The 25,400-nt window shown below is 38.9% G+C and overlaps 1 protein-coding gene across 1 annotated transcript in view; it reads right to left on the reverse strand.

The window, feature by feature from the left end:
• TMEM41B (transmembrane protein 41B) overlaps positions 1–25,400 on the reverse strand; it is a 32,066-nt gene that overhangs the window by 5,244 nt on the left and 1,422 nt on the right. Inside the window, exons 2-5 of the mRNA XM_006162925.3 lie at positions 15,492–15,609; positions 13,679–13,807; positions 5,279–5,372; positions 4,573–4,677 (exon numbers count right to left, since the gene is read on the reverse strand). Of these exons, the coding sequence (XP_006162987.1) occupies positions 4,573–4,677; positions 5,279–5,372; positions 13,679–13,807; positions 15,492–15,609 (446 nt within the window). The remainder of the gene's footprint in view (positions 1–4,572; positions 4,678–5,278; positions 5,373–13,678; positions 13,808–15,491; positions 15,610–25,400) is intronic.

The following is a 25,400-nucleotide window of genomic DNA, read 5'->3' on the forward strand; positions in this document are numbered from 1 at the left end:
ATTAAAAAAAAAAAAAGTAAATAATTATAGGAGCCAGTAGATGGCATAGTGGTTAAGGTGCTAGACTCCCACATGGCAGACCACAATTTGAGTCCCAGATCTGGTGGCTTGCTTTCTCACTTTATCTTGGTTTTTCTGGTGAGCATATGCATCCCATAGCAAAAAGAAAAAAAAAATTTTTTAAGATTTCTGCTACAGGTTACATGCACTCAGTGGAGAGACAGACAGACAGACAGAGAGCAAAAAATCATCCCCCTGGAGGGGCTTGCCATGATGAGATCCCTTCTCCATTCTCCTCTAGGGATCTTGGGCACACATGCATGTGTGCCCAGTGTGACTTTTAAGTCTCTGAGTCTGGGACCTGAACCACGGTTAACTCTGTGGGAGTCCAGCAATATAACCATTATGTCATCTGCTGGTCCTAATTTTTTTTTTTTTCCAAGAGATTTTTGCTATAAGGTGCATGTGCTCACCAGGAAGAGTCAGAGAGACAGAGAGCAAGAAATCAACCCCCGGGGGGATGGCCACACCTCAATCCCTTCTTCTCCAGGATGGTAACTCAACCCATAGCCATTGAGGAGTCCAGCAACGTAACCATTTCACCATCTGCTGGTCCCTGTTATTATCTTTTAATTTGCTATTGGGACCAGCAAATGACATAACGGTTACAACACTGGACTCCCACATGGTTGACTGTGGTTTGAATCCCAGACCCGGAGGTTTGAAACATACTGGGTACAAGTATATGTGTGCCCAAAATCCAAAAAGGAGAATGGAGAAGGGACTGCAGCATGGCCATCTCTCCTGTGGAGGGGGTGATTTCTCAGTTTGTCTTTCTCTCTCTCTCCAGCTAGTGCACGTGCCCTACAGCAAAATCTCTAAAATAATAATAATAAAATTTTTTTAAAGTTAATGATTGTAAACTGGGACAAAATGCTTTCTCCCTCTTAATTTCCTATTTGGTAAAACAAAAGTAAAGCAGGATGCTCTCTAGAATTTCCATGAGGTTAAATAGTCTTCTGTTTCATCTGATTCCTTATAAAAACAGGATTCCCTTAGCCATACGATGTTAGCGCTCTCTGTGTGGCTGTGCTTGTATTCATCATTGCTAGTCTTTGTAGATTCTGCTGAAGATAATAGTTGTTCTCGCTGATGAAATGCATTAGAGGAATTGCCTCATAGAAGCTTTTCAGTGACCTACTGATGGCATGCTGCATCAACAAAAAGCAGAGGAGGTGTTTCCTCTACTGATCGAACTTACTAAGATACAGAATTTAAACTATGAAAAAAAAAATTTAATACAATTATTGAAGGTGGGATAAATGCTACTAATATAAAAAACATTTGCAGATAATAACTAGTCTGAAAACTGGATCCCCTGAAAATGTGAAGAAAATTACTTGTGTTTCTAAAATAAGTTGGAAATCTCAATAAAAGCCTAATTATTTCACAGGGGGTGGGGGGGAGAATTTAATTAACACTACAAAAAACTTGTACTGAAGTTATTTATGTTCATATTTGCTTAACATTTTATTTTAGTCAAAAAGTATTTATTATTTTATTTATACAGGTACAATATAAGCATTATATATTAAACTTACGTAGGGATTATATACTGACCTCTCAACTACGCAAGTTACATTAAGTGACTTAAAAATATGTTTACCTGTTGTGACCATTTCACTGCTTTCTCTGTTAGGTATTTGTATACCACTGGTCTCCCAACCAAATAGGACAGCATATAGCAGAATGAGGCACCAAGGCCAGAACACTAGAAAACAAGAAGTCATACGCGTTTTGTATTCTCTCATCTTATTCACACAGATATATTCACCTGAGGAAAAGCCCAACTAGCATACTCCTTTTGCAGTTAGGAAGGTACACAACGTGACATTTCTTGTGCAGGGAACAAGAAATCATTTGATCTAGAATTTTCTCTGGCAAAACTGTAACTCAAATGAGACCAATTAAAACAAACTGGCATGTGTGATTAACACACTTAGTGGCCAAACTCAAATACTTAAAGGCTAAGAATAAAACCTCAGGAGCCCTTTTTTTTCCCCCCGTTATTTTATGCTTGAAAATAATACCCCAGCCCGGGAAATTAACTCATCGTACCCAACAACATTCTTGGACTATTCAAAGTTATAAAACACCAGAGCAAAGAAAGGCTAAAACAATGAACCCTGTTCTAGAAACAAACTGTAACATCTCCTTACTGAGGGACCAAACAGATACCACTTTAACATTTAAAGCCTTTCAAACCAATGAACTCATGCTTATAAAGACTGGTGCCAGCTTCATCCTCATCATTCTATTTAAAGCTATTCAAATACTTTTTCCGGTCTCCCAGTTGAATTTTGTATACTTACCAAACAAACAAGAAATAAGGCTAGAGGAAAGGGGTAAAGGAACCCTGAGAGTATACTGAGAAATATTGAGCCTGGAATAGCAAATGTTTGCAAGCTGTTAACTTATAAGTTAAGGATTAAAACATAACGAAAGAGATTTTTAAAAAGACAAATTCAGTATTTCAGAAAAAGGATAAATATAAAAATTATGTTGTTGAGATTATATTCATATTTCAGTATGAAAAGATAAACTATATATCCAATATTATTACATCCAACTATATCCATATTTCAATGTTAAAAATAAAATTATATCTAAAATTATATCTAAAAGTTTATGACCCCTCTACACTAGTGTTTCTAAAATGATCATTTACTAAATAGTAACATAAATACAATATTAACAGAGTGTGCTCCTAAAACAAAAACACAAGACAAATACCCAACATATACCAGAGAATACCTTGGCAGGGAAAAATAAAAAGAGAAAGGGTAAAAAGTCTTCAGTAACCTTTTAAATAATGTGCTTCTCTAAAACATCTGATATACTCTCCAGTGTTTTCAAAAAAACATAATTTCTGAGAATTTGGGTAAATGATTTTTTCTTTTTTTTGCTATAGGACGCGTGCGCTCACCAGACAGGCAGAGAAAGACAGAGAGACAGAAAGCGAGAAATCACCCCCCAGAGGGGATGGCCACGCCGCAATCTCTTCACCTCCTTTCTCCTCTCAGGATCTTGGGCATGCACGCACACGCGCCGATGTGAGTTTCAACCTGCTGGGTCCGGAACTCGAACCGCGGTCAACTACATGGGAGTCCAGTGACATAGCCATTACGTTAACTGCTAGTCCCTTGGGTAAATTATTTCTAATTTAACTATGAAAATTTACCTCAAATTACTTCTCACTTAACATAGGGGCTACAAAATATAGTCACAAATCTTACTAATTTAAAAAATGTTGTCAGGAAGTGTGTACACTCACTGGAGACAGAAAGGGAAGAAAGCTCCCCTAGGTGCATGTGCTCACCAGGAAGAGTCAGAGAGACAGAGAGCAAGAAATCAACCCCCGGGGGGATGGCCACACCTCAATCCCTTCTTCTCCAGGATGGTAACTCAAACCATAGCCATTTGGGAGTCCAGCAACGTAACCATTTCACCATCTGCTGGTCCCTGTTATTATCTTTTAATTTGCTATTGGGACCAGCAAATGACATAACGGTTACAACACTGGACTCCCACATGGTTGACTGTGGTTTGAATCCCAGACCCGGAGGTTTGAAACATACTGGGTACAAGTATATGTGTGCCCAAAATCCAAAAAGGAGAATGGAGAAGGGACTGCAGCATGGCCATCTCTCCTGTGGAGGGGGTGATTTCTCAGTTTGTCTTTCTCTCTCTCTCCAGCTAGTGCACGTGCCCTACAGCAAAATCTCTAAAATAATAATAATAAAATTTTTTTAAAGTTAATGATTGTAAACTGGGACAAAATGCTTTCTCCCTCTTAATTTCCTATTTGGTAAAACAAAAGTAAAGCAGGATGCTCTCTAGAATTTCCATGAGGTTAAATAGTCTTCTGTTTCATCTGATTCCTTATAAAAACAGGATTCCCTTAGCCATACGATGTTAGCGCTCTCTGTGTGGCTGTGCTTGTATTCATCATTGCTAGTCTTTGTAGATTCTGCTGAAGATAATAGTTGTTCTCGCTGATGAAATGCATTAGAGGAATTGCCTCATAGAAGCTTTTCAGTGACCTACTGATGGCATGCTGCATCAACAAAAAGCAGAGGAGGTGTTTCCTCTACTGATCGAACTTACTAAGATACAGAATTTAAACTATGAAAAAAAAAATTTAATACAATTATTGAAGGTGGGATAAATGCTACTAATATAAAAAACATTTGCAGATAATAACTAGTCTGAAAACTGGATCCCCTGAAAATGTGAAGAAAATTACTTGTGTTTCTAAAATAAGTTGGAAATCTCAATAAAAGCCTAATTATTTCACAGGGGGTGGGGGGGAGAATTTAATTAACACTACAAAAAACTTGTACTGAAGTTATTTATGTTCATATTTGCTTAACATTTTATTTTAGTCAAAAAGTATTTATTATTTTATTTATACAGGTACAATATAAGCATTATATATTAAACTTACGTAGGGATTATATACTGACCTCTCAACTACGCAAGTTACATTAAGTGACTTAAAAATATGTTTACCTGTTGTGACCATTTCACTGCTTTCTCTGTTAGGTATTTGTATACCACTGGTCTCCCAACCAAATAGGACAGCATATAGCAGAATGAGGCACCAAGGCCAGAACACTAGAAAACAAGAAGTCATACGCGTTTTGTATTCTCTCATCTTATTCACACAGATATATTCACCTGAGGAAAAGCCCAACTAGCATACTCCTTTTGCAGTTAGGAAGGTACACAACGTGACATTTCTTGTGCAGGGAACAAGAAATCATTTGATCTAGAATTTTCTCTGGCAAAACTGTAACTCAAATGAGACCAATTAAAACAAACTGGCATGTGTGATTAACACACTTAGTGGCCAAACTCAAATACTTAAAGGCTAAGAATAAAACCTCAGGAGCCCTTTTTTTTCCCCCCGTTATTTTATGCTTGAAAATAATACCCCAGCCCGGGAAATTAACTCATCGTACCCAACAACATTCTTGGACTATTCAAAGTTATAAAACACCAGAGCAAAGAAAGGCTAAAACAATGAACCCTGTTCTAGAAACAAACTGTAACATCTCCTTACTGAGGGACCAAACAGATACCACTTTAACATTTAAAGCCTTTCAAACCAATGAACTCATGCTTATAAAGACTGGTGCCAGCTTCATCCTCATCATTCTATTTAAAGCTATTCAAATACTTTTTCCGGTCTCCCAGTTGAATTTTGTATACTTACCAAACAAACAAGAAATAAGGCTAGAGGAAAGGGGTAAAGGAACCCTGAGAGTATACTGAGAAATATTGAGCCTGGAATAGCAAATGTTTGCAAGCTGTTAACTTATAAGTTAAGGATTAAAACATAACGAAAGAGATTTTTAAAAAGACAAATTCAGTATTTCAGAAAAAGGATAAATATAAAAATTATGTTGTTGAGATTATATTCATATTTCAGTATGAAAAGATAAACTATATATCCAATATTATTACATCCAACTATATCCATATTTCAATGTTAAAAATAAAATTATATCTAAAATTATATCTAAAAGTTTATGACCCCTCTACACTAGTGTTTCTAAAATGATCATTTACTAAATAGTAACATAAATACAATATTAACAGAGTGTGCTCCTAAAACAAAAACACAAGACAAATACCCAACATATACCAGAGAATACCTTGGCAGGGAAAAATAAAAAGAGAAAGGGTAAAAAGTCTTCAGTAACCTTTTAAATAATGTGCTTCTCTAAAACATCTGATATACTCTCCAGTGTTTTCAAAAAAACATAATTTCTGAGAATTTGGGTAAATGATTTTTTCTTTTTTTTGCTATAGGACGCGTGCGCTCACCAGACAGGCAGAGAAAGACAGAGAGACAGAAAGCGAGAAATCACCCCCCAGAGGGGATGGCCACGCCGCAATCTCTTCACCTCCTTTCTCCTCTCAGGATCTTGGGCATGCACGCACACGCGCCGATGTGAGTTTCAACCTGCTGGGTCCGGAACTCGAACCGCGGTCAACTACATGGGAGTCCAGTGACATAGCCATTACGTTAACTGCTAGTCCCTTGGGTAAATTATTTCTAATTTAACTATGAAAATTTACCTCAAATTACTTCTCACTTAACATAGGGGCTACAAAATATAGTCACAAATCTTACTAATTTAAAAAATGTTGTCAGGAAGTGTGTACACTCACTGGAGACAGAAAGGGAAGAAAGCTCCCCTAGAGGGGAATGGTCACATCACAACCCTTTCTCCTCCATTTCTTCTTTTGGAATTTTGGGCCTCCATGCACACACACTTGTCATGTTTTTCAAGCTACTGAGCCTTGGAACTGGCTGGCCCTTCCTTGCAACTTAATTATTGAAGAAACCACATCATTTGTAAAATTCACCACTTACTAAATTTTGCTTGTTGTATCCCTTAGTGTACTTTCATGTTCTGTTCTTATCTTGTATTAGCAGTTAACAAAACTCGTTTTCCTTCTGCATGAGAACATGATTTAAGCTTAATATTTTAGCTGTCAGATTTATGTTTCTCTTCTCTTCCACTGAAAAATATTTTTTTAAAAAAACAAATTATTTTATTTATTTATTTATTTATTTATTTATTTTAATTTGACCAGAGTGGGGGCGGGGAGCGAGAAAGCAAGTCGCCAGGTCCAGGACTCCAACAGCGGTTGTTCATGTGGGAGTATAGCGTCCTTAATCACCATGCCACCAGCTGGCCTCACACTGAAAAATCTTAATCACATCAGCACAGGGGCCAACAGATGGCATAGCGGTTACATTGTTGGACTCCCATATGGCTGACTGTGGTTCAATTTCTGGACCTGGTGGCTTGAAATTCACACTGGTGCATGTATGTGCATGCCCAAGATATAGGGAAGAGAGTGAAGGGACTGCGATATGGTCATACCCCATTAGGGGGTAATTTCTCACTTTTCCTCTCGCTGTCTCTGTCTCTTTCTCTTTCTAGTAAGCACACATGCCCTAAGGCAAAAACCTAAGAAAAACAAAAATACAATTACCTACTTGCCTTACATATAAAGATTATGTAAAATACATATATTAGAAGTATTCTGAAACTTTTCTATATATTTAGGTATTTCAGAAAAACAACACCATTACTAACAATATGATTACTAAAAGCAATTTAAGATCTCTTTGAAGTCTTCTATCAGGACCTGCAGTTGGCCTAATGGCTATGTCACTGGACTCCCATATAGTCGACCGCGGTTCGAGTACCAAACCTGGTGGCTTAAACTCACGCCAGGTGAGTGTGCATGCATGTCCAAGATCCCAAGAGGAGAATGGAGGAGAAGAGATTGCAGAGTGGCTGTTCCCCCGGGGGGTGATTTCTCGCTTTCTGTCTCTCTGTGTCTTTCTGACGAGTGCACGCACCCTATAACAAAAACCTCTCAAAAAAAAAAAAAAAAAAGATTACTGTGAAGTCTTCTATGAATTTGCCCATTCTACTAGGTCATTGGGAAAGTCATGATATATTTTTGTTTTACTATGCAAAAATGTGTCATGACTTTTCCAAGAACCCAGTAGCTACCTCATATAGGCAGAAGCACACAGTATATTCCTTTTGTCTAGTTTCTCTGACTTAGCAGTTTTCACAGTTAATCCATGTAGTTGAGTCTATCAGTTCTGGTGCTACCTTGTATGGCAGAATAATATTTGTCTATACATACACACCACATTTTGTTTACTCATTCATTTGTTGAAGGACACCTGGGTTGCTTCCACTTTTTGGCTATTGTAAATGCTGCTGCTCCGAAAACAGATGTATAAATATCTTTAAAACCCTACTTTCAGGGCCAGCAGGTGGTATGGACGTTAAGGACGTTGGACTCCCATATGGCCAACTGTAGTTTGAGTCCTGGACCTGACAGCTTGCTTTCTCACTTTCTCTCTCTCTGTCCCTCTCTGGTCAAATTAAAATAAATAAATACATAAATAAAGTTAAATAAAATAATTATTTAAAAAAAAAACCTGCTTTTAATTATTTGGGACATATATTTAGAATTATTGGATCACGTGAAAATTCTACTTTTAAATTATGAGGAACTGCCATACTGTCTTCTACAGTACCTGTACCATTTTACATTTCCACCAATAGTACACAAGGGTTTCAATTATTCCACATCTTTCCCAATACTTATTATTTTCTGTTTTTTTGTTTTGTTGTGTTTTTGGGTAATGGCTATCCTGATGGGTATGAGGCTGCTTTGGATGTTTAAGATTCCAATTTCTGGGGCCAGCAGGTGGCGTGGTGATTGGGATGCTAGACTCTCCCATGGCCAATAGCTGTTCGAGTGCCGGACCTGGCAGCTTGCTTTCTTACTTTCCCTTTTTCTCTGTTTCTCACTGGTCAAATTTAAAAATAAAAATAATGACAAATGAAAAATGAAAAAAATCTTAAAAATTCCAATTTCTTTTCTTTTGATTTGTTCATAATTATGTAAAACATTTAGTTGGTTCTAAAGTCAATTAAACTAAATAAGGTATATTCAGAAGTTCTACTTCCATACCTATTTCATCCCTTTCCCAAAAGATGAACATTTTTATTAGTTTTTAAAGATATCCAGGGGGCCGGCAGGTGGCATGGTGTTTAAGGGCACTGGATTCCCAGATGGCCAACAACGGTTTGATTCCCGGACCTGGCGGGTTGCTTACTCACATTACCTCGCTCCCTCCCTCTCTCTCCCTCTCTCTCTCTCTGTCCCTCTCTGGTCAAATTAAAATAAATAAATAAAGTTAAATAAAACAATACTTAAAAAAAAAATACAGACTAGAGACTAGCAGGTGGCACAGTGGTTAAGGCACTGGACTCCCAGATGGCCAACTGCAATTTGAGTTGCAGACCTGGTAGTTTGCTTTTTCACTCCTCTGTCTCTCTCCCTCTTTCTCTTTGTCTCTCTGGTGTGCACACGTACCCTACAGTAAATTAAATTAAAAATAATAGTAAATAAAATTAAATAAATACTTGAAAAAAGAAGATATCCAGAATATTTTCATGTGAATGTGCATTACTCATATTATCTCCTTCTTAAATAAAACATAGCCTACTTCAACACTATTCTGCACTTTGCTTTCTTAACTTAACAGTATTTCCTGAATTAATGTAGAAATATCATATAGAGATGCTCCTCAATCTTTTTAACAGCTACATAATATCCCAGTATATAGAATTATCTTATTCAACTAGTTCCCTACTGACTGACATTTTGGTATGGATATCTCCATGTGAATATTTTTTTAAAGAATTATTTACTTTGATTTGTTTATTTTAATTTGACCAGAGAGGGACAAAGTGAGAGAGAGAGAAAGCAAGACACCAGGTCCGGGACTTGAACAATAGTCAGCCATGTGGGAGTCCAGTGCCTGTAACCACCACGCCACTTGAGCCTCATCTGAATATTTTAAAACTCAGCTTTTTTTTTTCCCTCTGGTAAGAATTATTTTGGGATCTGCAGGTAGCATGGTGGTATAGTTGCTGCACTCCCACATGGCCAATCATGGTTCAACTCCCAGACCCAGAGGCTTACTTTCTCACTTTTCCTTTCTCTCTCACTTTCTGGTCAAATTTAAAAATAAACAATAATAACAATAAAACTTTTAAAAGAATTATTTTATTTAACTTTATTTATTTGTTTATTTTAATTTGACCAGAGAGAGATAGAGTAAGAGAAAGAAAGAAAGAGAGAAATCAAGTTGCCAGGTCTGGGACTTGAACAGTGGTTGGCCACATGGGAGTCCAGTGCCCTTAACCATCACACCACCTGGCGGCCCCAAAACTCAGCATGCTTTAATTTTATTATTATTATTCTTTAAAATTTCCAGAAGGAACATGTACTTGCCAGAGAAAGCAGAGAGAGAGAGGGAGAAGGTACCTCCCCTATGTGGCACAGTCATGCCACAATCCCATTTCCTCCATTTGTCCATCCCATCAGGATGTTGGGCACACACACATTTGACCAACGTGTTTTTCAGGTCACCAGGTCCAGGACCTGAACTATGTGGTCAGCCATGTGGGATATGGCTTCCTTAACTAAGGGGATAGCCCAGCATGTTCTAAATAAAGGTCAAGGTTAGGCTCCTTTCTCAACCCCAGCGCCCTTAACCACCACGCCACCTGCGAGGCCCTAAAATAATTCTTTAAAGAAAAAAAAAAGAACCATTTTATTTTATTTTTCATTTTTTTTTTTTTTTTTAAATCTGCTACATGCCACGTGTGCTTGACAAAGAGACACAGAAAGAGGGACCAGCAGTTAGCGTAACGGCTATGTCGCTGGACTCCCGCATAGTCGACCGAGGTTCGCGTCCCAGCCCCAGTAGCTTAAAACTCACTCAGGGCGCGTGTGCGTGTGCCCAAGATCCCGAGAGGAAAATGGAGGAGAAGGGATTGCAGCGTGGCCATCCCCCCTGAGGGGTGATTTCTCACTTTCTATCTCTCTGTCTCTGTCTGTCTGGCGAGCACACACGCCCTACAGCAAAAACCTCTCCCCCCTCAAAAAAAAAGAGACACAGAAAGCGAGAGAAAGTGAGAAAGCGAGCCACCAGGTCCAGGATTTAAACCGCAATCAGACATGTGGGAGTCTACTGCCTTAAAAACCTACCTGCTGACTACAACAAATTTTAAATTATTAAATACGTAGTAACAATGTGCAATAAAACCCACTGAATTGACAATAATCCCTAGACAATAACTTACAAAAATTTTAAACCAAATGTATTTTGTAATAATAAATTCAACCGTATTCTTTCAATTTACCTTCTTCTGGTTAGTTGGATGAGCTAGATGTTTCATAAATTTCAACTTATGATTACAGTATATAAAGACAAAACACCCTGTAAGCCTAACACTACAGTTTTCACAGATAAGTCACAAAATGGAGTTCATGGAAAAATAGTGTATGTACAATTAAATTATTAATAGCTGCCCAAAATGATCTCTTAAAAAGATAGATACAGGGGCCAACAGGTGGCATGGTGGTTAAGGGTGCTAGACTCCCACATGGCAACCACAGATTGAGTCCCAGATCTGGCAACTTGCTTTCTCCTTCCCTCCCTCCTTCCTTCCTCTCTCTCTCTCTCTCTCATTCTCACTCTCACTCTGTCCCTATCTGATCAAAGAATTAAATAAATAAATAAAGTTGGGGGAAAAAAAAGATAGGTACAGGGGCCAGCAGGTGCCATAGTGGTTAGGGGTGGCTGGACTCCACATAGCTGACCACGGTTCAAGTCCCAGATATGGTGGCTTGCTTTCTCACTTTCCCTCTCTCTCACTCTGTACCTCTCTGGTCAAAATTAAAAATAAATAAACATGTAAATAAAATTAAATAAAATAATTTTTTAAAAAAGATAGGTACGGGGACCAGCAGGTAGTGTGGTGGATAGGGGGACACATGGCCAACCATAGTTCAGGCTGGGCTTACTTTCTCACTTTCCCTTTCTCTCTCTCTCTCTTTCTCGTCAAATAAAGGAAAAAAAAAAAAAAAAAACAATAACAAATGGAAATAAATAAATAAATAGTTTTTTTTTTTTTAAAAGATAGGTACAGGGAACCAGCAGTTAGTGTAAAGGCTATGTCGCTGGACTCCCATGTAGTCAACCGCGGTTCACGTCCCAGACCTGGTGGCTTAAAACTCACGCTGGGCAGGTGTGCGTGCGTGCCCAAGATCCCAAGAGGAGAATGGAGACGGGATTGCGGCGTGACCATCCCCCCTGGGGGGTGATTTCTCGCTTTCTGTCTCTATGTCTCTCTCTGTCTGTCTGGCGAGCGCACGCGCCCTGTAGCGAAAACCTCTTCAAAAAAAAAAACAAAAGATAGGTACATAATTATTTTTTCTAAAGTTTAATTTTGCTAATTATTAAATAGGGAAAATAATAATAAAGTACTTACATAGAGCAGACTGTTTAAGTACAAATACATCTTTACTATTAGGAAAAGTAATGGTTGCTTTAGTTGCAAAAACTTAGAAACATACTTATCACACTAAGTTCCTTATGCTAACAGTAATTTCTCTAATGTGTTTATATACATACTTAAAACGTTTTGCATAAGCAGATAAACTATAGAAACTTAAATGTTATATGAAATACAAATCCAAGAAAAGAAAATGCTATTAAATCTCATAGGAGAAAAGGTTTTAGTTGAAAAGCCCAACAAACTAAAAGACATGCAGGTGATAAAAAAGGAACCAAGACTCTAAATACTTTGAGAAACTTAACAAAGCAAATAATTTGCCTTTTTAAACAAATGCGGTTTAAAAGGATAATTATCTTCATATCAAGAGGTAATTTTTTAATTAGCCAAAAAGACTTAAAAAATTTTTTGGATAAAAATAAAGGATACAAAAATTAGGAATGAAAATCAAAGTCTGCAAACTGAAAGATTAATCATCAACAGCATAAGCACTATGAAAATATGTATAAAGCTATTTTCCTATCCAGTTAAATTATAAATATATTTTTATAAAAATAGAAATATACACTAAGAATGATAACAAAAATTCATTCCTTTGAATGACTAATTAAAACAATTAAATAGAAAAAATAGAAAAAAAGGATATTCATAACACACCTATTAATATAAAAGCAAAATAAAATGAGCTATCAGGTGGTGTGGTGGTTAAGGTGCTCAATCCCACATGGACAACACTATGGTTCAAGTCCCAGACCCGTTGGCTTAAAGCACATGCTGGGCAAATGTGTGTGTGCGTGTGTGTGTGTGTGTGTGTGTGTGTATGCACCCCAAATCGAAAGAAGGCAATGGAGAAGATATTGTGGCATGGCCATTCCCCACAACCAGCTTTTTTAATACTGTGGTGCCACCATATTCCCATTTCAGATGTGGAGCCAAATAGCTTAAAAAAAAAAAAAAAAAAAAAAGCAATAAACTAGGTCAGCTTCATGGCCTGCCTGCTAAGGTAGCTGCATCCTATAAGGCCAACAGCATGGTTTGATTCCCCGACCCAGAGGCTAGTAAAACACTCCAGGTGTGCATTTATGCCAAAAATGTCAAAAGGTGGGGAAGATGGAGAAGAGATTGCAGTGTGATTGTGCCCCCCTCCCACCCCCCCCCATGGCCCAGGGGCGGGGGGAGTGCTTTCTTGCTTCCCCTCTTCCACCTCTGTGACTCTGGTGAGTACATATACCCTCTAGCAAAAATAAATAGATAAAAGCCAAAAATTACAAACAAATTATATCCCCAAACCTAAGGGAATACTTTAAAAGTTAATGATATGGTGACTATTTGTGCAAAATAATTATTTAAATGTATATAACCAGTTAACCAATAATTATAAATAAAATAAACAATAAACAAAATAAATATCTTGACTAAGACAGAAAAAAGGAAAATGTCTGGCAAGTGGAAAAAGCAGAATCAAAAGAACTAGTAATAAATATTCAAAAGTAAAAATACCTGAGTTGAGTAAATACTATTAAAATGAGAATTTTTTTCTATTTAAAATTTTCAGTATGTTATTTACAACTTTTATGCTACAAGAACAATTTATTCTACAAGAACAATTTTTAAAAGGAAAAGTTATATATAACTAGACAGCAGACCTTTTAAAACTTTCTTAAACAAAACTAGAAACAATTTTGTTGAAAGGATACAAAATATATGTAGCAAAATAAGCTACAAGTACTTGTACATAAAAGGTGTCCTTATATTTGGATAAAACTTTTCCTAGAGCCTTGGCATCATCCATATCTCTGGGAACCTTCATATTCACTCTTTCTTCTCTAAAGAAATAAAATTACAGTGAAAAATTTTAAAATGGAATTTTGTCAAGATAGTTATATCAAAGTCAAGTTCAAACCATGAAGTTTTATCCAAAATGATTTGACATCTTGATCAGCAATGTTAAGTCCAAATTAGCAATTTTTAAGTTCAAAAGTATATAAATTCTTTTATTTTTAACATTTTAATATAATGAGATATGTAATCTACATATTAAAGTTCAGAATGACACAAACTAAAAGCTAAAAACATCTGCCCATAACTGATTTAAATTTTAAATTAAAAATTAACATATTAAACATATTTGACATCATTTTGGGTAATCCTCACGATGAGTTAAAAGTCAATAATCATTTATAATGGAAATTTAGTAAAAACTCTAATGAATTCACCGTTTACACCTTTTCTGGAACATCCCAATTCAAAGTTCAGAAAAATTTAAACATATTTCCTTTTCTATTAATTTTGTAATACTTTACATTTTGCATATTATTTAAAACTGTATGATTTCTTGATTATAGAAGCTTCAAATAATAATCTTTGTATTTAATGTATATTTTGAGCATTTGCTTACATGATAAGTTTAAAATGGCTATCAATAAAATGTTTAAACTAAAAGACTCTTAAGACTCAGCTCTTTATTCCTCTCTCTTTGATTAAAACCAGACCGATGTAAACTTCAATCATACCAGTATTAACAATATAACATGCTACCCTCCCAAAGGCATTTACTTTGATGTAAGAAAGCAAAACGTTAAAATAAAAATAATTAAGTTTATAAAATTTCAAGCGCAGGGACCAGCAGATGGCATAATGCTTATGTTGCTGGTCTCCCAAGTTAGTCGACCACATTTTGAGCCCTAGACCTGGCAACTTCAAACTCATACCAGGTGCATGTGCCCCAAAAATTCTGAGAGGAGAATGGAGGAAAAGGGATTGAAGCATGGCCGTCCTCCCTGGAGGGGTGTTTTCTCATTTTCTGTAGGGTGCATGCACTCACCAGAGAGACAGAGACAGAAAGGAAGAAATCACTCCCCAGAGAGGGTGGCCATGGTGCAATCCCTTCTCCTCCATTCTCCTCTAAGGATCTTATGCATGCACATGCACCCAGCATGAGTTTTAAGCTGCTGGGTCCAGGACTCAAATCACAGCCAACTACATGGGAGCCCAACAACATAACCATTATGCCATCTGCTGGTCCCTGTAGTGGTATTTTTTAAATATTTGAAAGCCATTAGATAGATGAGGACTGGGCCAAGGTGGTGGTACAACTGCACCCACACAGGAAAGGTTCTAGGTTCATATCTTAAGACATCCCTGAGCATGCAGGGTACGCATGTCCCGTGAATCAGGCTGGCTGAGACTGCAGGTGGATTGTGGCAGAAGACCCTGTTGGAATGTCCCGGTCTCTCTGAGGAAATGAATGAATGAACTCAAAGAAGAAAGAGAAGGGAGGTAGAGAAGGAGGGAGAGACCTTAACAAGAGAAGCAGTATGAGGGCAATCTTACATAGGAGATAAGAGGAATATTCCAAAAGATGTATGAATATCTAAAAGATTTGCTACAAGTCATGAGGGTTGATACACAAACACCATGATAGTTCAGTTGCTTAAATTTAACTTTTAATCCACTTTCATTTCAATAAAATCTAAACATTTTCAGTTTCTCTCTTCTAAGTGTACTTACTCACTAAGCTGAGGAAAATTTTTATATACCAAAAACATAACAAAAGCTGCAGATAAGAAAATAGACACCAAAATAAGGAGTGACATTCTTGCTGATCCAGCTTCTGCCCAGGCTTTTTCTGAAAGAGAAAAAAAAAAAAAAGAATTAAGATAAATATAAAGGAAGACAAATATCCCAAGCCAGAAATAATTCTTTTCTCCCAGAAAACTGTTGACACTTTTGCCCTAAACACTGTAACAATACCATTCATTCATTCATTCATTCATTCACTTTTTTGAGAGATTTTTGCTACAGGGTATGTGTGCTTGCTGGAGAGACAAACAGGAAAAGAGAAATCACCCCCCGGGGGGTGGTGGTGGTGGTCACACTGCAATCCTTTCCCCTCCATTTTCCTCTCAGGATTTTGGGCACACATGCACCTACCATGAGTTTCAAGCTGCCAGTTCCAGGACTCAAACTGCAGTCAACTACATGGGAGTCCAGTGAGGCAACCATTATACCATCTGCTGGTCCATATTGCCCTTTTTTTTTGTCAGAGGGTGTATGAGCTCATTAGAGACAGGGAGGGAGAGGAAGAAAGTATACTCCAATGGGGTATGGTCACACTGCAATCCCTTCTCCTTTATTTCTACATACTGTAGGGATTTTGAGCATACGTGCACATGGACCTGGAGTGTTTTTTAAACCACTGGGAATAGGATTCAAACTGCAGTCAGCCACATGGGATCCAGCTCCCTAAGGCTGCAAGCTCTATGGCATTACATATTTTTTAAGAATTATTTTATTAAATTTTATTTCTTTATTTATTTTAATTTGACCAGAGAGGGACAGAGTGAGAGAGAGAGAGAGAGAGGGAAAGTGAGAAAGCAAGCTGCCAGGTCCAAGACTCGAGCCACGGTGGGCCAAGAGGGAGTCCAGCACTCTTAACCACCACACTACCTGCCAGCCCCTCTATGATGTTACATTTTAAGAACAAAACAGTATTTCAAGCTTATTAATGGAGCATATTACTTTTGGGAGTCATATCGATTTTAGAAGCATGAAAAAAACACAACACTAAAATTTACAGCATTGACTGGCTGATAAGCCAAAGAGGGGAGAAAAGCACATTGCTCTAAATCCTCTAAATTTTATCACTGATTCTCAATTGTATATTAGGTAACCGGGAAAATCATGATGCATTTTTGAAAATTTTAGAAATTTAGAAATTTAGAAATTTTTAAAATTTTAGAAAAACAGAAAAACACATCATGACTTTCTCGATGATCTAATATATCTATATTGGAAGCTAACAGTATAGACAGAATGACCTCTTAGGAAAAATACGGTAATTTGGCAATTACAGAGTGAGCAACCATAATACAAAAATCCAAAGTCCAAAATAATCCAAAATCCAAACCTTTCTGAGTGCCAACAAGAGGCCATGGCAGAACATTTCACACCTGATATCATGTGATGGATTAGTCAAAAATGCTACTGTTCAGGACCAGCAGTCAGCGTAATGGCTATGTAGCCGGACTCCCATGTAGTCCACCGCGGTTCAAGTCCCGGACCCGGCAGCTTAAACTCACGCCAAATGCATGTGCGTTCGTGCCCAGGATCCCAAGAGGAGGATGGAGGAGAAGGGATTGTGGCATGGCCATCCCCCCGGGGGGGGTGATTTCTAGCTTTCTGTCTCTCTGTCTTTCTGACGAGCGCACATGCCCTATAGCAAAAATCTCTCCAAAAAAAGAAAAATAAAAATGCTACTATTCAAAAATGCTACTATACAAAAATACTATATAAAATTACCTTCAGGTTATGTGTAAAAGGTGGATATGAACCATGAATTTCATGTTTAGGCTTGGGTCTTCTCCCTAAGATATTTCATTATATATATGCGAATATTCTAAAAGCAGAAATCTAAAGTACTTCTGGTCCTACGCATTTTAGATAAGAGATACTCAACCTGTATTTCAATTATTTTAACAGCATAATATTCACTCATGTAACTGAACAGTGTTTTATATGTACTTTCTCATTACATCAAAGGTTTTGAAATATGAAGCTGAACTTCATGTTTTAAATGGTTCTTTGACTCCGAGAATGAGAGGATATTTGTATTCCCTTAAAATACAATCTTGGTAGGGGCCAACAGGTGGTGTGGTGGTTAAGGGCACTGGACTCCTACACAGCCGACTGCGGTAGCTTGCTTTCTCACTTATCCTCTCCCTCTCCTCCCCACCCTCTCACTTTGTCCCTCTCTGGTCAAATTAAAATAAATAAAGAAATTGGGACCAGCAGTTAGCGTAATGGCTATGTAGCCGGACTCCCATGTAGTAGACCACGGATCGCGTCCCAGACCCGGTAGCTTAAAACTCACGCTGGGTGTGTGTGCGTGCGTGCCCAAGATCCCAGGAGGAGAATGCAGAAGGGATTGTGGCGTGGCCATCCCCCCTGGGGGGTGATTTCTCGCTTTCTGTCTCTCTGTCTCTCTCTCTCTCTGTCTGTCTGGCAAGCGTACGCACCCTGTAGCAAAAACCTCTCAAAATTAATTAATTAATTAAGTTAAATAAAATAATTCTTTTTAAAAATTTACTATTATCCCAGGTACATACTGGTAACACCCCTGGGATTTAAAAATAATTAGGATTATTTTGAGTTCCTGAGAACTGGTCCACCAATACACCTCTCCAACTACTGCCCACGTACTTTTCACATGTGCTTTTATGAAGCATCCTAAAGTATTGGCCCGCCTGTACTCTATTAGTTTAGCAAATCCTTCTTCATAAAAGTTTATAAAGGAGTATTAGCAGATATCATTGCCTATGCTACCCACATTGCCCATTACTGAGAACACTCTCCCTTTGTCCCCCAAAGGGGCCAGTATCAGTAGCCCTAGTTTTCCCATGTGATTCTAAACACAGAAGACTGACTGGCCCAAGGTGGAACTTTGACAGTCCAAGCAGAAAAAATTCATTACTGGCTGAACAGATTTTCTCAAGAACTTTTTTTTTTTAGCTTGCTACAAGGCACATTTACTTGCAGGAAAGAAACACAAGGAGAGAGAAAGAGAGAGGAATCTCCTCACAGGAGGGAAAGCCATACAGCAATCCCTTCTCCCCGATTCTCCTGTCAGGATTTTGGGCATGCACACATGTTGCCATGTGACTTTCAAGCTGTCAGGTCCAGGACACAAACTGTGTGTTGGTTACGTGTGATCTACCTGCCTTAACGTCCACGCCACCAGCAAGCCCTCTCTGGACAATCTGAACTAAAAACAGTAACTACTGCTTATCAAAAAATAGGGGGCTAGGGCGTGGTGATTAAGGGCACTGGACTCCCACATGGCAACTACAGTTTGAGTCCTGGACCTGGCAGCTTGCTTTCTCATTTTCTCTCTTTCTCTGGTCAAATTAAAATAAATAAATAAAGTTAAATAAAATAATTCTTAAAAAAAAAGAAAGAAAGAAAGAAAAAAGTGGGTCTTCAGACTTAAAGGTCAAACAGTGTAGGTCACAGTCAATAACGTGGTAAGTCAAAGAACAATACCAGAAAACATAAAGGCGGCTGTAACAAAAACCCAGGGAGGCGGAAATGGAGCTCAGCTAACCCACTCGCTGATTTCTAACTATTTACTTCCCTGAAGACTGGCTACTATCTCATTTCCTGCTCATGGACGCCAGTGAGATTGTCTCATATATTCTTATAACAACTTCCCTTTTCATTTATTTGTGATAGTTTATTTTAAATGATTTTTTGTTGCCTTTTTTTTGGGGGGGGGGTGGATTTTTGATATAGGGCGCATGCACTCGCCGGAAACACAGAGAGAGACAGAGAGACAGAAAGCAAGACATCACCCCCCCAGGGGGGATGGCCACGCCGCAATCCTTTCTCCTCCATTCTCCTCTTGGGATCTTGGGCATGCATGCACACACACTCAGCATGAATTTAAGCCACTGGATCCGGGCCTTGAACCTCGGTCAACTGAGTCCCAGCAACATAACCATTATGACATAGCCATTATGCTAACTACTGGTCCCAATGATTTTTTGTTGCTTTTAACCAGAAAGCCTTGACTAAATAAAAACTGCATCTTAGCTTTTTTCTCATTATGGCAGTACTATATACATTATAACTGAATTAGTAAGATTTTGCTAAAACCTATGCTGCTTGCTTTTGTGCCTTTTTTCTCTTTCTCTCTCTCCTTCTTTCCCTCTTGCTCTGTCCCTCTCTGGTCAAATTAAAATAAGTAAATAAAATTATATAAAATAATTCTTTAAAAAAGGGGAGAGGACCAGTAGGTGGCATAGTGGTTAATGGATTCTCAAATGGCCAACCCTGGTTTGAGTCCCAACCCCAGACCTGGCAGCTTACTTTCTCACTCTCTCTTTCTCCATCCCTTCCTCCCTCCCTCCCTCCCCCCCTCCCCGCCTGCGCCCCCCCCCTCCCTCCCCCCCTCTCGCTCGCTCGCTCGCTCTCTCTCTCTCTCTCTCTCTCTCTCTCTGTCCCTCTCTGGTTAAATTAAAATAAGTAAATAAATACATGAAGTTAAATAAAATAATCCTTAAAAATAAAACAACTATGCTGAACATTCAGTAGTAGAAAATACCTCAGCCTCTAATAAGTGGGTTCACTGGATTACATGTATCAGCTTCACCAGGATGCTTGCTTAAAACACAGTCTCAGGAGCCAGAGGGTGGCATGGTGGTTAAGGTGCTGGACTCCCTTACAAGGCTGACTGCAGTTCAGGTCCTGGACCTGGCGGCCTGAAAATCATGCCAAGTATGTGTATCCAGAATCCTGGGAGGAGAATGGGGAAGGGACTGCAGTGTGGCTATTCCCCCCACCCCCCAGGGGGCGTGGCATGGTGATTTCTCACTTTCCCTCTCTCTGTATCTCTCTGTGTCTCTCCTCTCTAGTGAGCACACATACCATACGACAAAACCTTAAAAAATAAATAAATAAAAATTAAGGCATTCACTATGTGACCTCTATTTTTTCTTCACATTGTAAGTTTCCTAAGTAAGAAGTTAGATGAGAGAATATGTCAGTGTGTGACTGAGCCACGGAATATTAGCTACCCTGGTTTCCTTAGTACACATCTCTAATTACTGTTTGTTGTTTTCTCGTTAGGTGATGAAACAGACAGACATTTGAACAAAATTAGTCTCTAGGTTTAACTGTTTTCTTTACTCACTAAATCAGGCAAACTTCTCTAAGCAATGTGATCTACAGCAACACAGGAAAGCAATGCACAAGAAGGCATTAAAAATGAGTGACACTCAATTCTAAGGCTTTTATTTATTTATTTATTTTTAATTTGTTTGTGCTATTTTTGTTTTTATTGTCAGAGGGCACATGAGCTCGCTGGGGAGAGACGGTGAAACACAGAAAAGAGAGGAAGCACCTCCTAGAGTAGTGGGGTCACGCCATAATCCCTTTTCCTCCATTTCTACATTCTGTTTACAGAGTCATTGGAAAAATCACGATGCATTTCTGCATAGAAAAACAGGAAACATACATCATGACTTTTCCGATGACCCCATAGATTTGGGGCACACACTCGTTTCCAGAGCATACTTCAAGCCACCAGGGTCAGGATTTGAACTGCTATTGGCCACATGGGATCTGGCTCCCTTAACCACTAAACTAGGGAACCAGTCCTTGAGGCTCTCCTTTCACTCATACCAGAAAATAGTGAGTATCAGAAATTATGAGTAAGTAATTCTTTTTGAGTTTAATTCTAATAAACTGGAGATTAGCATGTAATAATTCAGTTGTAAACATAGATAAAAGCTATAAATCTTTTTTTTTTTTTTTTTGGAGAGGTTTTCGCTATAGGGCGTGTGCGCTCGCCAGACAGAGAGAGACAGAGAGACAGAAAGCGAGAAATCACCCCCCAGGGGGGATGGTCACGCCACAATCCCTTCTCCTCCATTCTCCTCTCGGGATCTGGGGCATGCACGCACACGCGACCTGCGTGAGTTTTAAGCCACCAGGTCTGGGACGCGAACCACTGTCAACTACGTGGGAGTCCAGCGACATAGCCATTACGCTAACTGCTGGTTCCCTAAATCTTAAGAAAATTCTACATCAAAATTTGTAGCATACACATTTATAATGTGCCTCCTATGGCTACATTAGAAGAATTTGCCATCTAGTATTCAGAGCTATTCACACTGGCATTTTATATTCATTAACCTCCAACTAGTTCCATCATATTCATTCCCAGTTTGAATTATCCCATTGTCTTCTTTTCCAACCTCCTCCTAGACCAAAAGTACCGACAGATAAAGTGAGAACGCTTCCTGAGCCTACAAGTGCTCGTGCTTTCCCAACATCGACTAGGGTTATCACTGACAAACAGGAATCCTTTCACAGCACTCTCCACAGGGCTATTACTTCAAATCTTCAAGCCTGTGATTTTACCTTCCTCTACCCAAGCAATGACACTACCTCCTTCATTAGTGAGCTTTCCTACCTCTATTTCAGGATCTGTCCATGAAATGATCTTCCTTTGCTCCCTTTCCAAGCACCTTTTATCTAACTTCTAATATGTACACATCCATGTGAAAAACCATCGTTTAACTTTAATGTCCCTCAAGTAGCTTAATTTTCTCACTACTTTCATATCAAAACCTTTTAAAAAGCAAAATCTTCCTTTATCTACAAAGACTTCAGGAATGATATCTGTTTTTTGGTTTTTAATTTGTTACGGGGTGTGCATACTCACCAGAGAGACCAAAAGAGAGGGAGGGAGACAAGAGAGAGAGAACAAAAGTGAAAAAGTACCCCCCCCCAGGGAGATGGCGACACCACAAATCCTTCTCCTCCACTGTCCTCTGGGGATTTGGGGCATACATGCACATGCACCCAGTATGAGTTTTAAACATTTTTTTAAAAAATAATTATTTTATTTAACTTTATTGATTTATTTTAATTTGACCAGAGAGGGACAGGGAGAGAGAGAGAAAGAGCAAGAAAGCCACCAGGTCCAGGACTCAAACCGTGGTCAACCATGTGGGAGTCCAGCGTCCCATCATGCCACCTGTCAGCCCTGCACCAGGGATAAGTTTTAAGCTGATGGGTCTGGGATTTGAACCACGGTTGACTAAGTGCAAGTTGAGCGACATAACTATTACGTCATCTGCAGGTTCCAGGAATGACTCTTACTAGTCTTATAATCTGCTAGTTTACAGATTTTTTTTCTAGCTCTACTTAATTCCACCCTAAAGAAAGGAAAAGACCCATCTCTTCTGAGAACATAAACTTACAGGCCATTAAGTCTTTTAAGATCACAAGAATCCACTGTAATATTGTCCTAAGTAAACTAACTTTCTTTATTTTGGGAGAGGTTTTTGCTATAGGGCGTTTGCGCTCACCAGAAAGACAGAGAGAGACAGAAAGACAGAAAGTGAGAAATCACTCCCTGGGGAGGATGGCCATGCTGCAATCCCTTCTCCTCTCAGGATCTTGGGCACACAGGCACATGCGCCCGGCATGAGTTTAAGGCACCGGGTCCAGGACTTGAACCGCAGTCAACTACATGGGATTCTAGCAACATAGCCATTATGCCAACTGTTGGTCCCAGTAAACTTTATTTCAAGAGCTTTCCATTTTTAAAAAATTATTAATTAAAAATGGTAACAGTATAGGACTGGCAGGTGGTGTGGGCCTGAAAAATCACATCCGTATGTGTGCATGTATGCCCAAAATGACAGGAGGAGAATGGAAAAGGGATTATGGCATGGCCATCCATTCTGGGGTGATTTTTCACTTTCCACCTCTCTCTGGCTAGGGTACATGCCCTATGGCAAAAACCTAAAAGAAAATTGGGGCCGGCAGGTGGTGTAGTGGTTAAGGTACTAGACTCCCACATTGCTGATGGGAGTTCTAGTATAAGACCTGGTGACTTGCTTTCTCAATTTCCCTCCCTCTCTCTGTCTCTCTCTGATAAAACTGAAAATATATATATTTTGTAATGCACACAATGAGGGGCCAGCAGGTGGCGTGGTGGTTGGGATGCTGGACACTCCCACATGGCCAACTACTGTTCAAGCCCCGGACCTGGTGGCTTCCTTTCTTACTTTCTCTCTCTCTCTCTCTCTCTCTCTCTCTCTCTCTCTCTCTCTGTATCTTGCTTTGATCAAATTAAAAAATACAATAATAAACGAATAAATAAAATTAAATAAATAATTCTTTTTTAAAAAATGCACATGTACATGATGATAACTTTTTGTCAAAGTTATGTAGGTGTGTCACATAATGAAAATTCATTTACAGTGTCATGGAATTTATAGTAACACTATAGGGTTACTAAAATTTTTATTTTTCCAAAACCTTTCCTTTTATTGAATACAATTAATAAAGATTTTCTTTTCTCAAATGCTGGCAAATAGGTTGCTAATACTACAGTTATTACTTCCCTTACATCAGCAGCTTAGGACCTCCAAGTAAACCAAATCTATCATGCAAGAGGTCCACAAAATCTCTTGCTTATGTTGAGAATTCCTAACATTAATTAAAGAGAAAGAAAAAACAGGGACCCAGCAGTTAGCGTAATGGCTGTGTCGCTGGACTCCCATGTAGTCGACCGCGGTTCGAGTCCCGGACCCGGTGGCTTAAAACTCACGCCGGGCGCGTGTGCGTGTGTGCCCAAGATCCCGAGAGGAGAATGGAGGAGAAGGGACTGCGGCGTGACCATCCTCCCTGGGGGGTGATTTCTTCCCTTCTGTCTCTCTGTCTCTGTCTGTCTGGCAAGCACACGCGCCCAATAGCAAAAAAAAAAAAACCTCTCCAAAAAAAATAGAGAAAGAAAAAAAGGGAGGTCCCATGGCCAGGTAACTAAAGGAGCCAAATTCCACATGTCTGATTGCACGGTTCAGATCCCAGCCCTACTGGCTTGAAAACCAGGACAGGCACGTGTGTGTGTATGCTCCAAATCCTGACAGGATGGAGAAATGTTGGCAAAAGGATTACAACCATAAACAAATCCCACTGAAGGGTGCCTTCTTCCTCTATTTCTGACTCTTTCTGGGGCATGCACCCACTCTCTGGCAATTAAAGAAATAGAGAGACAATGGGTGGGAGGGAGAAAAGAAGAAAAGAGAAAACTGAAAATCATTGATAAATAGTATAGATTGGAACCAGCAGATGGTATAATTGTTATATCACTGGACTCCCCCATGGCCGACTATGGTTCAAGACCCAGCAGCTTCAAACTCATGGCAGGCACGTGTATACAAGTGCCCAAAATCCCAAGAAGAGACTGGAAGAAAAGGGACTGTGGTATGGCCATCCTCTGGAGGGGTGATTTCCCACTTTCTGTCTCTCTAGTGAGCACATGCACCCTATAGCAAAAATCTCTCTTTTTAAAAAAAGGGGGGGGGGGAGACCAGCAGGTGGTGTAGTGATTATGGGCACTGGACTCCCATGTGGCTGACCACAGCTTAAGTCTCAGACCTGGCAACTTGCTTTCTTGCTTCTTCCTTCTCTCTCTTTCACTCTGTACCTCTCTGGTCAGATAAAAATAAATAAATAAAGTTAAATAAAACAATTCTTTAAAAAAAAAGTATGAATCAAAAAATACTTCTTTTGTCTAGCACTTAAAGCCCTCTATAATCTGACAACAATCTGAACAGGTCACCCTTATCTCCTAGACCACCTCTAGACCTGCAAAATTAATCTGATAATTGATACATGAAAGGTTCACACTAACTATTTATAAGATTCACCCAAGCCTATTCTGTTTCCCCCTAGCCTGGAAGTCCCTTCCCTTTGCTCCATTTATGCATACCCTACTCCTCTAAGGCTTATCTACCTTGACATTTCTTTCTTCTGTCTTCCTACAGATTTGTAGTCTGCAGAAGACATAAACAACATCATAAAAAAAATTACTATTAAATGTACTGTTTTAATGACAAAATA

Source organism: Tupaia chinensis, unplaced genomic scaffold (genome assembly GCF_000334495.1).
Source record: "Tupaia chinensis unplaced genomic scaffold, TupChi_1.0 Scaffold141165_1, whole genome shotgun sequence".
NCBI classification, from domain to species: Eukaryota; Metazoa; Chordata; class Mammalia; order Scandentia; family Tupaiidae; genus Tupaia; species Tupaia belangeri.